The following is a 15370-nucleotide window of genomic DNA, read 5'->3' on the forward strand; positions in this document are numbered from 1 at the left end:
CCAGGCCGAGGCGACCGGAGTGGTGGCGCGTCGCCCGCCGGCCGGGGACGGGTCGCGGCCTCTCCCCTCCGCGGCGCGGCCAGTGGTAGGTGCTCACCGAGGGCGCCGAGTGACGCGGCGCGCGGGGCGGCCGCCCGGGGACGCGGCGGCGGGAGGGGTCGTCTAGGCCCGCGAAGTGGTGGCGCGGCCGGCCGGGAGATTCCAGGTGCCAGAGCGGGGGAGGCCGGGTCCCCGGGACGGGGGCACCGCCAGCCCCGGAGGGCTGGAGGATTCGCACACACGCAGCAGGGAGGAAGAGCCTGCGGCAGGTCCAGGTTACGGGCAACAGCGATCTGATCCTAACCCTGTGTCACTCTGACTTGTCGGTGTATCCTGTTTATTAGTTGCGTTCTGTGTTGGAATTTATGTCAGAATATTTTGTGTTTTGTGATTCATAACGCATTGTAAGCAGTCCTCAAACTGGGTTTAGCCCTCACCACTAAAAAGAGGTGAACAATTTGAGGCTCAAAATACGAATTTATTTTGGAAGACTCTTTGTAATGAGTTAAAAAATACATTTGAAAAGCGATGTTTAAAAAGAGTCATGAAATTTGGGGATTTAAACTTTGAAAAATAAAATTTTATTTGAAAAAGTGGGGCCTGGTACATGGTTTTTTAAAAAGAAGATAATAAATACCTCTCTCATACTTTAAAGAAGAATAGGTCTCCTTTCTCCCCTCAATCCCCATCCCCAGGGGCAATTACTGTTAATAGTTTCTTGTCTGCTCTCCCAAAATTTTTCCATGCACATACAAGTCCATGTCTTACTTTTTGCACAAGTGGAAGAATAATATTACATAACTTTTAATGCCCTGCGCTCTTCTTGAAGACAGTTAAATCTGGCAGTACTAGATCTCAGCCTTCTGAAATCAGTGTTTTACTTTCAAGTCCATTTCCCATGGCGGGTGGCAAATGCAGTTGAAGTGGACTGCAGAACACCTCTCTGGCTGAGGAGGGACCTCCAGATGCCAACGCTGGAACAGGCAGCCGATTAGTACGTCTCTGAGCTCTCCCCTCCCTTGAGATTATACCAAGGGAAAAGTTATGGTGTGTAAGCTAAATCCCTAGGCACACCAGTCATTACTAACAGCTACAAGAGAAACGTTACCCACAGCTCCCTCGCTCTCACATACAGAGTTGTTTTCATTCTTCTCTGATCCTTTCCAGCCGTGGGCTGTATGAATATGTATTCATGTGGTTGTTTTCACAGAGTAAAGACAATTTTGTCGGCTTTTCTCCCTTAACATTGTATAAACATTTTTTCCATGGCATCTAGAATACTGTTAATGGAGACATTATTTCACACTGCTAATGTATCAAGGTTACTTAACCATTCATATTTAGGTTATTTCAAACTGTTATTATAAATAATGCTACAATGCATACTGTCCGTGGACTTTGCAGAAGTTCGAAGCAATGAATTAGATGTACACATAGCAATATGGATGCTTCATATCAAGAGAAAAAAAAAAAGTTAGATGCAGGACTAGATTTATAGCAGAAGACCAAGTAGATAAATCAAAAACACACATAAAACTCTATGTCTTTAAAAGGGTACATGCACCTTTAAGACCATGTATCAAACACACAAGGAATTGTTTTCAAAATGGAGGGGAATGGGATAAGGGACAGACAAAGAAGGAGGGGCAAGAGAAATCAAATAAGAGAGGGACCAGGGCGCACATGGGCAACTGTCACTACGTCACTATGAACGAGAGTGTAATTAATTTTCTGACATTTAGCTCCAGGGACAAAAACTTTTTTAAAAAATGTGTTGCAACAAACATTTCTAAAAAATTTCCTTCATCCACTTAAAAAATTTAAGTACCTTCTTGGACAGAGTACCAGTGGTGATATAGGAAACTGACTCTGGATTCCTGTTGTCCGCAGGGTAAATAAAGCCCAAGGTATAAAACTTTGAACATAGGGACCTTAAGAACTAGTCCTCACTTGCCCCTCCAGCCACACTTCCTACTGCCTCCCTCCCTCTCCACAGTCTGGCCACGAGGACCTCCCCTTGTCACATCTAGCACTTGACACTGTTCCCAATGCTGGGACACTCCTGCCCCCCTCTAGTCTCACTCCTTCACCTTCTCTCTCACCCTCCACCACCACTTGGCCAACTTTTACTCACCCACCAGGTCTTAGACAATTCCTTCTCTACAGCACTTCTCTTGCTGCCCCCAACACTTCCCCAAGAATGAGTGAGATGCCTCCAGTCTTCCCAGTTATGTCACTAGGTAGTGGAGCCCAATCCTTGGTCACTTCCTTGAGGAAGGTCAGCATTTAGTAATTCACCATTTTATCCTCAAAAAATTACAATGGCTTTCTCTCAGTACTAACTGTGACAGCACGGTGCTAAACACTCAACTCAGATGATCCCTTTCCATCCTCCAACAGCCTTAAGGGGAAGTATTAGTATGATCCCCACATTTTACAGAGGAAGACTGTAAAGTTTAGAGAGATAATTAATCACCCAAAATGCCCAACCAGCAAGTGGCAGAGCAGTAATACCAACCCAGAAACAGCACTTCACCCTCTGTCCCTCCTTTCCTGGTGTCCAAGCCTAGGGCAAATCTTACCAGCACAATATGAGCTTAGCATGGATCTTTTGAAGGAACATGTATGTGGATAGATAGGCAGTTATGGCAACAGTGTGGCTTGTGGTATTCCTAAGTTTATAAATAAGAACGAATTGATTACACCCAGTATGCCATAAAATATCCCATAAATTAAATTTTATACTAGTCACACTAACATGCAAAGGGACAAGCAGTCATTCTCCAAAGAATAAGAAAGAAACAGCAAGTAGAGAATTGAGTAGAGAATCACAGAAGCTCTTCTAAATGCCAGAAGCAAGAGATGTTCATTTTCTAGTTAAAAAAAAAAAAAAAAGGAACCGTGGGGAAAAAATAAGTTCAGAGTCAAAGGACCTTAGCAATGCTTAATGGTGACCAGTGACCATAGCAGAAAAAGTTTGAACTAAGAGTAGAGAAATGATTTCTCTCTCTCAGAGATTATTAAAAACTTATGAGAATGCTTCTTTCAAAACAAAATGCAAATGAAAATTCACATTTATCATCACTTTTACCATAAGAAAAGATTGTTGCCTTGTTTTTGTCTTGTTGCCAAATGTTCATCTAGTGACACCAGAGAAGGCAGCACCAAGCACAAGCTGGGGAGGGGAAAAGGATCAGCTCTCAAAAGAGCCAATTGTTTAGAAAGAGGACCAATGAGAACTAGTGAACCATCCTTTCTGGGGAGAATGTTTCCTTTATGTTCACTCTCTTAACACACCCAACTTAAAATTGGATTGTGTTTGTTACAAAGGGGCAGGGGGGAACACAGAAACTAGTAAGATCTGCCAGTTCTAGAATAAGAATGACTGAAGCTATTAGGAAAGGAAGAAGAGCAACCCCCAACCCTGACATGGAGAAGCTGGCCCTCGGGCTCACAGCTAGACCATGTGACTCTCCTAGGAGGCAGAAACAATTTCCCAGAATATTAGCCTCACACAAGGCAGCCCTGAGACCAGAATAAAATGAGACAAAGCCAGGCCCCTCATGATTTTGGCAAAGCGCAGACAAAAACAGGTCACTGTGGCATCCACAAGATGCCACATGCCTCCCCTCTTAGCCAAAATGAGTGACTGCTGCTGCTTTACTATGTATGGCTTTCTCCTCATTTCAGCTTCCCCTTCCTGTACATAAGATTCACTGAGATACCCAGTCATAGAATTGCCCCACTTTCCAACAGCACCCAATCTAGAGACAATTCCTGCTTCCTTAGAATCTCACCCACGTCACCCAACCAAAGCCCAAACCCTTCAAATCTTCCTTCTAACACCCTTTTACTAAGACCCATGATTTTCCATGGCGTGTATTCACCCTCCCTGCAACAAGTAACACACCAAACTTGTTCAACTACCAGTGTGTTCCTGGTAGTCTTTGTCCGAAGCCTAATGACACCATGTGTACACGTTTCAGTCTGTGTGTGTGTATACAGTTATAAACACTACATATATTTACATAAAAGCAAGGTAGCAAGAAAATTCAGGCAACTCAAGCTCCAAAATATACTTTTGTGCCCGAAGTATCTGTAGAGATAAGGTACCACCATCAAATAAGTCAGATAATCAGATGATTACATATTTTGCTGCATGAAAGCCTGAGCAATCACCATGCACTTCAGAAAATTTTAATAACTTGATGTCTTATTCACTTAATTTGCTTTTATATATGCTACTAATATTTTCCACAGTGCAGTGCTTTTGAAATATGTTTTTTTAAAGCTATGAATTACCTAGCAAGTCAATTAATTGAGAAATGTTAAAATGTTGGCTACTTTTCATTCAAATATTTATTTGCAAAAGCAGGATACACACGCGTATAGAAAGTATGACCACGACTAAGAAGAATGAAGACTGGTGACTAAAATCTAACCATAGTTGTTCTTTAATTATTTCAGTTAATATTTCAATTTAATAATAGAAATATTATTAATTTCCAGTTTCATTTTACTCTGTGCTTCCTCCTATTTGTTTAAACAATAATATTCTGGTTCCTTTTTGGTCCTGCTTCCTTTTACCAATGGTCTCACAATTAAGAGGCTTTACGATACACATTCGCTGATAACATCAAAGCAGACTATTTCTGCTGCTCTCTGCCTACAAATAAATTACTCTTCAAATTGTAATGAGATATTTTATTAACTCATCTGTCAAACCATCTGAAAGTAGGAACTGCAACTGCTAAATACGGCTATTGCATTGCAAAAGATTAATAATTTTTCCTGGCAACGTGACTTCCACCCAACATTTTGTTCAACAGCAAAAATTAGTAATATTGATTATTTAACGCGGACCTTCTACATCTTCTACAGAATATTTAATTTCACATTAACTGTCCTAATTACATGGATCATGTAACATTTCTGAGACCTTAGAATCTTCTTCATAGTCCATGAAATATCCTTAATTTCTTAAGAACCTAATAAAAGGACTGTCCTTTAAAGGTGTTTATCAGGGACACCTGGGTGGCTCAGTCGGTTGGGCAGCTGCCTTCAGCTCGGGTCATGATCCTGGGGTCCTGAGATCAAACCCCATGCAGGGAGCCTGCTTCCCCCTCTCCTTCTACTGCTCCTTCTGCTTGTGCTTTCTCACTCTCTTTGTCAAATAAATAAATAAAATCTTAAAAAAAAATAGGGGCGCCTGGGTAGCACAGTCGTTAAGCGTCTGCCTTCGGCTCAGGGCGTGATCCCGGCGTTCTGGGATCGAGTCCCACATTGGTCTCCTCCACTGGAAGCCTGCTTCTTCCTCTCCCACTCCCCCTGCTGTGTTCCCTCTCTCGCTGGCTGTCTCTGTGTCACATAAATAAATAAAATCTTTAAAAATAAAATAAAATAAAATAAAATAAAAGTGCTTATCATTTCTAAAAATAGCATAAACATGAAGCACACTTTAAAAAAAAATTCATCAAGGGGCGCCTGGGTGGCACAGCGGTTAAGCGTCTGCCTTCGGCTCAGGGCGTGATCCCAGCGTTATGGGATCGAGCCCCACATCAGGCTCCTCTGCTGTGAGCCTGCTTCTTCCTCTCCCACTCCCCCCTGCTTGTGTTCCCTCTCTCGCTGGCTGTCTCTATCTCTGTCAAATAAATAAATAAAAAATCTTTAAAAAAAATAGTGGAAAAAAAAATTCATCAAAATCTCTAGACAGAACAAATGAATGTTGTTAGTTCATGAATACCCCTAATTCTTTAAGAACTTAATTAAATTAATAAAACAATTGTCTTTTAAAAGTGCTCATACTTTAAAAAAATTTTTAGCATAAATATTAAATGTACTAAAAAAAAAACCTATCAAAACCTCTAGACAGAACAAATGAATCCCATATATTTCTTATCAAGATCATGCCAAAGGTAAAGAATGTGTAACCAAATAAGTACCCCCTGTTTCTGCAGTAGGGAAAAAAAACAAAGAGATTAAAAAAAAAAAATTAGCATTGACTTAAAATGTGAAAGAACTGCCCTAAACTTAAAGACTGCAGTATTTACGCCACAGCTTTGGCAATATTGACTAAACTGTGACTAAATTAACTAAAATGTGACAAGCCTATAACGAAACCGATTCTGTCATCTTTCTTGTAGATGGGAGCCATCCAGACATGTTTCCATTTATTTAAAATGTGGCTTAAAATAAAAACAATATTAAACAAAATTAAGAAGTATGAATAAGGGGGCGCCTGGGTGGTTCAGTCAGTTAAGCGTCTGCCTTCGGCTCAGGGTCCTGGGATCAAGCCGGAGCTTGCATTTCTTCCTCTCCCTCTGCCTCTGGCCCCACTCGTGCTCATGTGCACTCTCTCTCTCTCTCTCAAATAAATAAATAAAATCTTAAAAAAAAAAAAGTATGAACAAGGTACGGTGCAGTGCTTCTGGCTTCAGAGATAAACACTGAGACAGAAGATAGCTTTACAGCTGTAATTATGTTCAAATTGCACAAATATCAGTACAGATTGGGAAGAAGGGGGTGTAACTTTGGGGACAAAAGAAAAAATGATAATGCTTTCAGCTTCTCACATAATTTTAACAGTATGCTAAATAAAGGAGCACAGATTAAGGTAATGATTAAAAGAAGTGGCCAAATTTTTAGTCCTCCCTTTTGTTATATTTTGCTTTGGGGTTTTGTGCTGTTTATATGATGTCAATCTATTTGCAGTCCCTTCCTTTTGTGATTTCTAGCATCAACTATATCTTCTGTGAGTCATCTTATAAATGGCATCCCTAGTGAAATCATGTAAACCCAAAAGCGATATTTCTATGGTTTCTTCCCCAAATTATTTATTTCACAATCTTCTAGCTTTTAAAAAACTTAATGTACCTCATATACGATCCTCATAACACAAACTGGACCAGGTACCATTTTTGGAATAAGCACAGAAAGTCATTGTTGATTTCCTTAGGTGCCAGGAATCATAGTCCCTGCTTCTACGTTGGAAACTTTGGAGTCAGAAATAAATGAAATGTACCAACTACTTAACCCTCCTGCCTGGGTGGCAGAGCCAACTCCACCGGGGACCTTTATTCCCTAAACTCGGTGGCTCCAGAAAGAAAATTTCAGGGCCCATCACCTTGATCTTGTTACTTTTCTCCTGAAGTTTTATGTGGTAAACCAAGTGATCCTGTAATTTATTTTCTGACCTCTTTTACGATTTTATTTTCCATGTTGGATAAATAAGTGTGCTCAGCAGAGGCACATGTTTTGATAATTTTACCTAGATTAGCTCTATTAAATCTATAAATTGTAACCAGAGGCTCATTTCTTAACTTGCACTACACTCTTCTGGGATGGATTCCTAGAAGTTAGTTGGAGGCTCTTAGTCTCATGGCTTGTACAGCCAGATGAGGACTGGGCCTTAAAAGGAGAAAATGTAAGTCAGAATACCTGCTTTCTAAAAAGAATTAGAAGCTTCTGATAAAAGGCAGAAAATAACCTATGAATGTAATAAGAATCTCCTGGTAATTTTAAATCTGATGCTCGGTCTCTCTCCCTCCCGATGTGGGCCCAATCTGAATTAATTCTACAGTATTTATTGACACCCCTCTGTGCAGGACACTGTCCTGGTCGTTTGGGCTGTATCAGTAAACAAAACAGACCGAGATACCTGCCTTCCTGGAGTTTACATCAAGTAGAGGGAGACAGACAAGTAATACCCATAACAAATAAATTCTACAGTATGGTTGAGGGAGGCTAGTGCTATGGAAGAAAGAAATACAGCAGGGAAAGGGGGGGTTGTGAGTATGAGGAAGGTTGCAATTGTAAATCAAGAAGTCAGAGAGGGCCTCATTAAGAAGGTAACATTTGAGGGGTGCCTGGGTGGCACAGCGGTTAGGCGTCTGCCTTCAGCTCAGGCCTTGATCCCGGCGTTCTGGGATCGAGCCCCACATCAGGCTCCTCCGCTATGAGCCTGCTTCTTCCTCTCCCACTCCCTGCTTGTGTTCCCTCTCTCGCTGGCTGTCTCTATCTCTGTTGAATAAATAAAATCTTTAAAAAAAAAAAAAAGAAGGTAACATTTGAGCAAAGACTTGAAGGAAGAAAGGGAATTAGGCAGGTACATATCCAAGGGAAGGGTGTTCCAGGCACAGGGAACAGCTCATGGAAAGGCCCACGCTGCACTCTCATGGCACATTCAAGGACCGCAGAAGAGACTGTGTGCCTTAAGTGGAGTAAGCAGGGGGAGAGGTAGGAAGAGGTGAGGTTAGAGAAGTGAGGCACCAACGAGTGCCAAGAGAGTGTAAAAATGCATCAGAAAAGGACTTTGATCAACAGGTGGCCAAGGGAAAATGGTAGAACAACCAAGAGTCCCCGAAGCTACAAATCCGAAAGAAGCCCAGTGTTGCTCAAAATATTTTCCCTGTAATCCGCAGCAAGAAATGCATATTACGGCATGACCCAGCATTCATGCAAAAGACACACACAACTGAAAGTTTTCACAAACCAAGACCTACATGCAATGCGTATCTGCAGTTGAAAGAGCATTGCTATCAGTAATGGGATCATTTTTGCTCCACCCTAACACATGGATGATGTAATCAACGTCATTGACTCTGAGCCTGCTTTGGCGCTAAGCACCACGTGGGGCCTAATGACTTTAAACAGGGAACCACCGTTAGCTCATTAATCAAAATCCAATGTATTTATAAGATTTTCTGCTTTCATGACAGCTGTCATTACATAAAAATACTGTGTGGGCTGGATCACTATTAGGAAATGTAAAACATGTGAATTTGGGTACATCATTTCTGACAGGCAGCCAATATTTATGGTAGCTGGCTAAAGAGATTTTACTTCAAATAAACAAATGTTCAATGTTTCCAAAAAAGCATAGATGCAACCCTAATAAGTAAATTTGCTAATAAATTTTTGTTCATTGTCTCCAGACCATTCTTTATATATATACACATATATATGTATATATATATGTAGATAATACAAATTTTAGAACTGTATCTCAAAATGTTTTGACAGTTTCTCAAAATGTTTGAGAGTGGCTTGTTTTTATGAACATATAAGCACTGGTACTTTTCTGGCCTGTTAAAATGCTCTTTTAAAAACTCAAAATTTGTTTTCAATGAGGTTATAGTTATAATATTTTTTCCCCTGCAAGAAGTTCTTAGATTTGCCATCGGATAGGTTCATGTCTATTTGTTTGTGACTTCTTTATTTTATAACTGGAAGTTTATAATTCTTAATCCCCTTTACCTATTTCACCCATCCTCCCATCCACTTCCTCTCTGGCAACCACCAATTTCTTCTGTGTATTTAAGAATCTGTTTGTTTTTTGTTAGTTCATTTGTTTTCTTTATTAGATTCTACATATAAGTAAAATCCTATGATATGTGTCTTTCTCTCACTTATTTCACTAAGCATAATGTCATCTAGGTCCATTCATTTTGTCACAAATGGCAGGATTTCTTTTTTATGGCTGAGTAATATTCCATTGTGTGTGTATACACACACACACACACACACACACACACACACACACCACCTTTTCTTTATCCATTCATCTATCAATGGACACTGGGGTTGCTACCATATATTAGCTATTGTAAACGATGCTGCAATCAACATGGGGTGCATCTATCCTTGCAAATTAGTGTTGCTGTTTTCTTTGGGTAAATAACCAGTAGTGGAATTACTGAATCATATGGTATTTTTGTTTTTAATTTTTTGAGGAACCCATATTATTTTCCATAGTAGTTACACCAATTTACATTCCCACCGACAATGCACAAGGGTTCCCTTCTCTCCACATCCTCACTAACACTTATTTCTTGTGTTTTTGATACTAGCTATCCTGACTGATGTGAGGTGATATCTCCTTATTGTTTTGATTTGTATTTTCCTGATGATGAGTGAGGTTGAGCATCTTCTCGTGGGTCTGTGGCCATCTGTACGTTTTCTTTGGAAGAATGTCTATTCAGGTTCTTTGCCCAGTTTTAATTGGATTATTATTTGGGGTGGGGTGTTGAGTTGTATAGCTTCTTTATATATTTTGGATATTAACCCCTTATTGAATAAATCATTTGCAAATATCTTCTCTCATTCACTACGTTGCCTTTTTTGTTATTGTTGTTGCTTTCTTTTGCTATACAAAAAAAAAAAAAAAAAAAGCCTTTTTTTTTGGGGTATTCCCAACAGTTTATTTTTTTTTTTATTTCCCTTGCCCAAGGAGATGTACACATAAATATGCTGCTGACGCCAATGTCCAAGAGATTACTGCCTATGTTTTCTTTTAGAAGTTTTATGGTTTCACATCTCACATTTAGGTCTTTAGGTTCAAGTTTTACAGAACTCTGGAATCACCCCCTCTGAACCACTTACCACACAGCTCTGTACAATTTTTTCACCCGTGTTATCCAATGAATTATTCTGCAATGATGGAAATGTTCTATATCTGTGCTTTCCTGTGCTTTCTGTTAAGACAGCCACTATGTTTGTTACTTTTAAGCACTTGCAATGTGGATTGTATGACTGAGAAGATGAAAATCTAAATAGTGATGTGAGGCTAATGGCTGCCATATTGGATAGAACAGTTTTACAAAGAAAAGCTGAGCAAATCACATCCCCACCAAGTTTCCAGTGATCTTTCCAATAAAATGTAAAGTCATCAGTTTGATATTTAAAGCGAAGATGAGCTGACACCTACCCATTACTTACTCCTTGTAACCCCAGCCTCCTTGGTCTTTATGGTCCTGCAACACTCCACACTCCTTCCACCCTGAAGGAGCTGATACAGGTTGCTCTCTCTGCCAGGAAAGTTCCCTCCACCCCCACCCAATACTCCTCTCACTTCCTCCATTTCTCTGGCCAAAGCCTACTCATTTCTTAGGTCTCTTTCTCTTATTAAGTTATTCATTCAGCAAGTATTTGTTGAATTCCAGCTATGAGATAGGCACCGTGCTAGTGAGTGAAGGTAAAGGCAATAGAACAAAATAAAATGGGCTCTCTGTCCCCATGGAGCTTAGAGTCCAGTGAGGATGACAGACTTTTTAAAATAAATAATCAAAATAATAGTAAGTTGTGATAAGCTTCTTAAATCTGGGCTCTGAACCAAACTAGAGAATAATGGCGATGGGGAGAGGACTGTCAATGGATATGACATTTTCAATGAAGCCCCGAAGGGAAAGGAGCCACATTATGTGAGAATAGGAAGAAGGGCACTGGAGAGCACTTATCACAGCGGTAGTTAAAGCTTCCCTCTGTAATTACATATTTATTAATGTCTGTAAGCTCCATGAGGGCAGGGGCTCTATCTATCTTGTCCTATTTTTAGTAACAAGAGCCTGGCATGTAATTGATGCTCAGTAAATGCTTGTTAATAGATAAATAAGTTAAGTCTTTTGAAGTCTAAAACACAGAACAATTGCTTTAGGAAAAATCATTAGTGATTATTAATTATGATTCACTTTGGCTTATAATGATAACTGTATCCAAAGATTTTGAAACTTTAAAGTACAAAGTACAAAATAATTTCTCAGGAATCAAGAATTTGTTGATATTCCACGAATTCTCAGAATGTCATAATGAAGCCACTTTTCCTTGCATCTCATCTTCATGCCCAAGTTCTTACTAGTTATTAAATTAATTATTACATTAAGCTTAAGTGAGGTCATTCTTGCCACTTCTGCTTCAGAGTCCCTACTGGCTATTCAGATCAGAAACATGTCAGCTCAAGATTGCACAGTTAGTTCATACTTCAAGTCCCCACCTACGCTAGTCCCAACAAATAACACTGTAGGTATGACATAAAAATTGAAAAGGCATAGCTCATGTTGTAAAGCCAGATAGGCATCCCTATGAGCTGCCTTTAGAGAGGGACCTCAGAACAGTAAGTTGGGGCTAGCTTTGCAGGCCTGCAGGTTCCAAGCCCAGAGGCAGGCGGAGGCAGCTGGGAGTTCCACTGTGTTGGGTACCAGGATTAAAGGTGTCCTGTGTGAGATGGGGTCAGCGAGGTCTCATTATTTCAAATCAGAAAGTGAGGTAGGGATGGAAAGAGAGATAATGGGATGAGGGAAGACATAGACATAGGCCTGCAGCCAGGATCTTTGCAAGGCCCTCTGTGACTAGGTGACTGGATCTGGGAGCTCTCCAACATGACCAAGGGTGGGAGCCCCAAGCTCCAGATATTAGACTTGGCTCTATGTTGGGAACTAGATGGAGGCAATCACAAAATTGCTAGATAAGAGGGCACGAGTAGAGCTGGAGGTAGGGATGAGCAGGACAAACAAAAAAACAATCCTTCAAGACGAGCCTGCAATCTAGAATCCCAAAGCACACGAGGAAGTGGACAGTTATTGCGCAAAGCACAATGCATGGAACCTACAAGAGGAACATGGATTCTTTCAAGATGATATGAAAATGACAGAGCGATCTGAAACTGATACTGAAATAAATGTTTCAGAGCCCCAAAGAGATAAAGGAACACCCTCATAAGAAAAGACAAGAAATCATAAAATAAAAACTGATGGAAATTAAGAACAAGTGTGTATATATATAAATACATATATATATGTGTATATATATGTGTGTATGTATATATATGTGTGTATATATATGTGTGTGTATATATATATATATATATATATATATATAAAAAATCCGTTTAGAGTCCTCAAAATAAAAAACATAGGCATTGAAATAAATTCACAAAGTAGAATGAATTCTAGGCTGGACACACTCAAGTAGAGAAGTGGTGGATTTGAAGGCGGTAATGAGGAAATGACCAAGAAAGCACACATACAAGTTAGTGGAAATAGGAAAGGGCAGCTGGTAAACATGGCGGCTAGATTGAGAGGCTCCCACAAGAGTTCTGGAAAAGATGGCAGGGAATGGGAGAGAAGCAAGATTTGGAGAAATAATGGCTGAGAATGCTCAAGAATCATTGAGGTATACGTGTCCTGATAGGGAAGTGCACACAGAGCTTGTCTCCATCTTCTGTCTCTCCCCAACTCCTGAACCTTCCAGTGTGCCCACTGGAACTCACCGTGGTCATCCCCTGAATCCTTTATATCACAATCTCTTCTCTGAACATTCCCTTCTTCTTGCTTAAAGCAAACTTGTTTCACCCAAGAAAAGAGCTTTCCTAGAAGCCCTCCAGAGTTTTCTCTCTCATACCACCTGACTTTGAGGTGGGATAAGTATTCTTGTTCCTCATTGCTAGGAAGAAACTTTTATGAACATAAAATGAAACGCAAAAATCAAAAACTCCGAAAAAAAAAGATTGATGAATTTGACTCCATTAAACAGTTTTTAAAAACCTGTAAAATATGACACTTAAGGTTAAAAGACAATCAACAGGCTGGGAAAAGATATTTGTCATGTCTGTAACTGACAAAGGATTAGAAAAACAGAATGTATATATTTTTAAAGCCTGCCTATCAATAAGAATGACAAAACAGACAGATGGGTAAATGCCATAAACAAATAAGTAACAGAGGAGGGAACCCAAATGATCAACAGACAAGAAAATACACTTACCCTCATCAACAATCAGAAAAAAGACAAATGAGACACCAAGTTTATACCCTAACAGTATCAAGTGGTGAAAACCTCAAAAGCTTCTAGTGGAAGTGTGACTTTCTTTCTTTCTTCTTTTAAAAATTTTATTTATTTATGTATTTATTTATTTATTTGAGAGAGAGACAAAGCATGACCAGCGGGGTGGAGGCAGAGGGAGAAGGAGAAGCAGATCCCCTGCTGAGCAGGGAGCCTGAAGTGAAATAGATTACCAGGACTCTGGGATCATGAGCTGAGCTGAAGGCAGATGCCCAACGAACTGTGCCACCCAGGTGCCCCGGAAGTGTGACTTTCTATAAGCAATGTGGAGAGCAAATTTTGCTATCTGGTAAAATTCAAGATAATACAGCATTTCCACTTATATGTATTGTATCTTAGAGAAACTCTGAAATATGTGCACATTCTGATCTGTACATGTAGGTTCAATATATAGTTTGTAATAGAGGAAAATTGGACACGTTTTAAATGTCCATCAGTAGAAGGATGAGTAAGTAAATTATATCACTGTCATACAAGGGAAAACCATATTGCCAACGTGGGGAAATCCTAAAAACATATTCTTACATGTAAGTAAATTTCAGAATGATACATACACTGTGATGTAAAGAATATGAACACTCAAACATGGTGCCTGTTATATCCCATAATATGTATATGTATATGACTTGTGCATATGACACATGTGTATAGCATATACATATATATGTATGACCTGAAAACTGGACAGGAAGAATATGCACTTAGCTTCAGGGTAGTGCTTACCCTTCTGGCGAAAGAGAACAGGCACAGAGGGGGAATCCATTATATCCATAATATCTTAATTTTTAAAATAAAATATTTAAAGCAAATGTGACAAAATTTCTCTGTACTTTCTGAATGTTTGACAATTTAAAGGAATTGCCTTATTATAGTCAGTAGTACAGACGGCTATTTACTTTAAAACCAAGACCAGATATTAAACATAATACCACATCCTTAATTTGTAAAGAAGACAGGCTGGTAAATAACATTTTAAAAAATCAGTTATGTGGTGTAGACATGGTTTTCAGCAAAGAAAGTCCTGGTCCCTGTTTCCACTTAGGGTTGTGATAAAGGGAACGGACTTGAGTTGCAGCCAAAGAGATTTAGAGTGGACATTAGAAATAACCGTGCATCTCTGCAAGACTTTCAAGACTGCCTGGGGATCCGGAGAACAAGAGCTTTGATGAAACAGCTGAGATCCTAGCCTATTTGGAGCTAGAAAAGATGATCAATGTCATAGATGTCCTTTGAAATTTGAGATTCAATCTGTGAATTCTACAGATGAGAAGATCTTAACAGAACTCAGAATCTACTGCAAGGCAGGAGGACACCGAAGAAGAGAATAAGAAAGCTTGGTCCTCAGTCTTCATAAGAACCTATACTAATCAGAAGCTGTCATATCCCAAAGGACCAGTGGTGACCAGGGCTCTAGGGAACGAGTGATGCAGGGTCAGGTACAGCTTCATGTGTCCGCCCGGTTATTTCTGTCCACCCGTCAACAAGCATTTGTACAGGAGCCTTTGAAATCCATACTGAGCAAGGGACTCCGCAGGATGAATATAGGAAAGAATAACATCACTGCTTATTCTTAAAAAGTGCACAACCAAATTAGAAAAGACCTCGCATTTGAAATAATTAGAAAAACATAACACAATGGTTGGTAATCAAGGGGGAGCACTACCGAAGGAAAGGAAAGATTATGGGCTGGGCTCCCTGTTGTTGAGGAGGGATTTAT

General features: G+C 39.9%; 1 protein-coding gene across 1 annotated transcript in view; it reads right to left on the reverse strand.

The window, feature by feature from the left end:
• Positions 1–932, reverse strand: part of RNASEH2B (ribonuclease H2 subunit B) — a 56848-nt gene extending 55916 nt beyond the window's left edge. Inside the window, exons 1-2 of the mRNA XM_034663791.1 lie at positions 921–932; positions 98–338 (exon numbers count right to left, since the gene is read on the reverse strand). Of these exons, the coding sequence (XP_034519682.1) occupies positions 98–338; positions 921–932 (253 nt within the window). The remainder of the gene's footprint in view (positions 1–97; positions 339–920) is intronic.
• Positions 933–15370: the final 14438 nt, after the last annotated feature.

Source organism: Ailuropoda melanoleuca, chromosome 7 (genome assembly GCF_002007445.2).
Source record: "Ailuropoda melanoleuca isolate Jingjing chromosome 7, ASM200744v2, whole genome shotgun sequence".
In the NCBI taxonomy this organism is placed as follows: domain Eukaryota; kingdom Metazoa; phylum Chordata; class Mammalia; order Carnivora; family Ursidae; genus Ailuropoda; species Ailuropoda melanoleuca.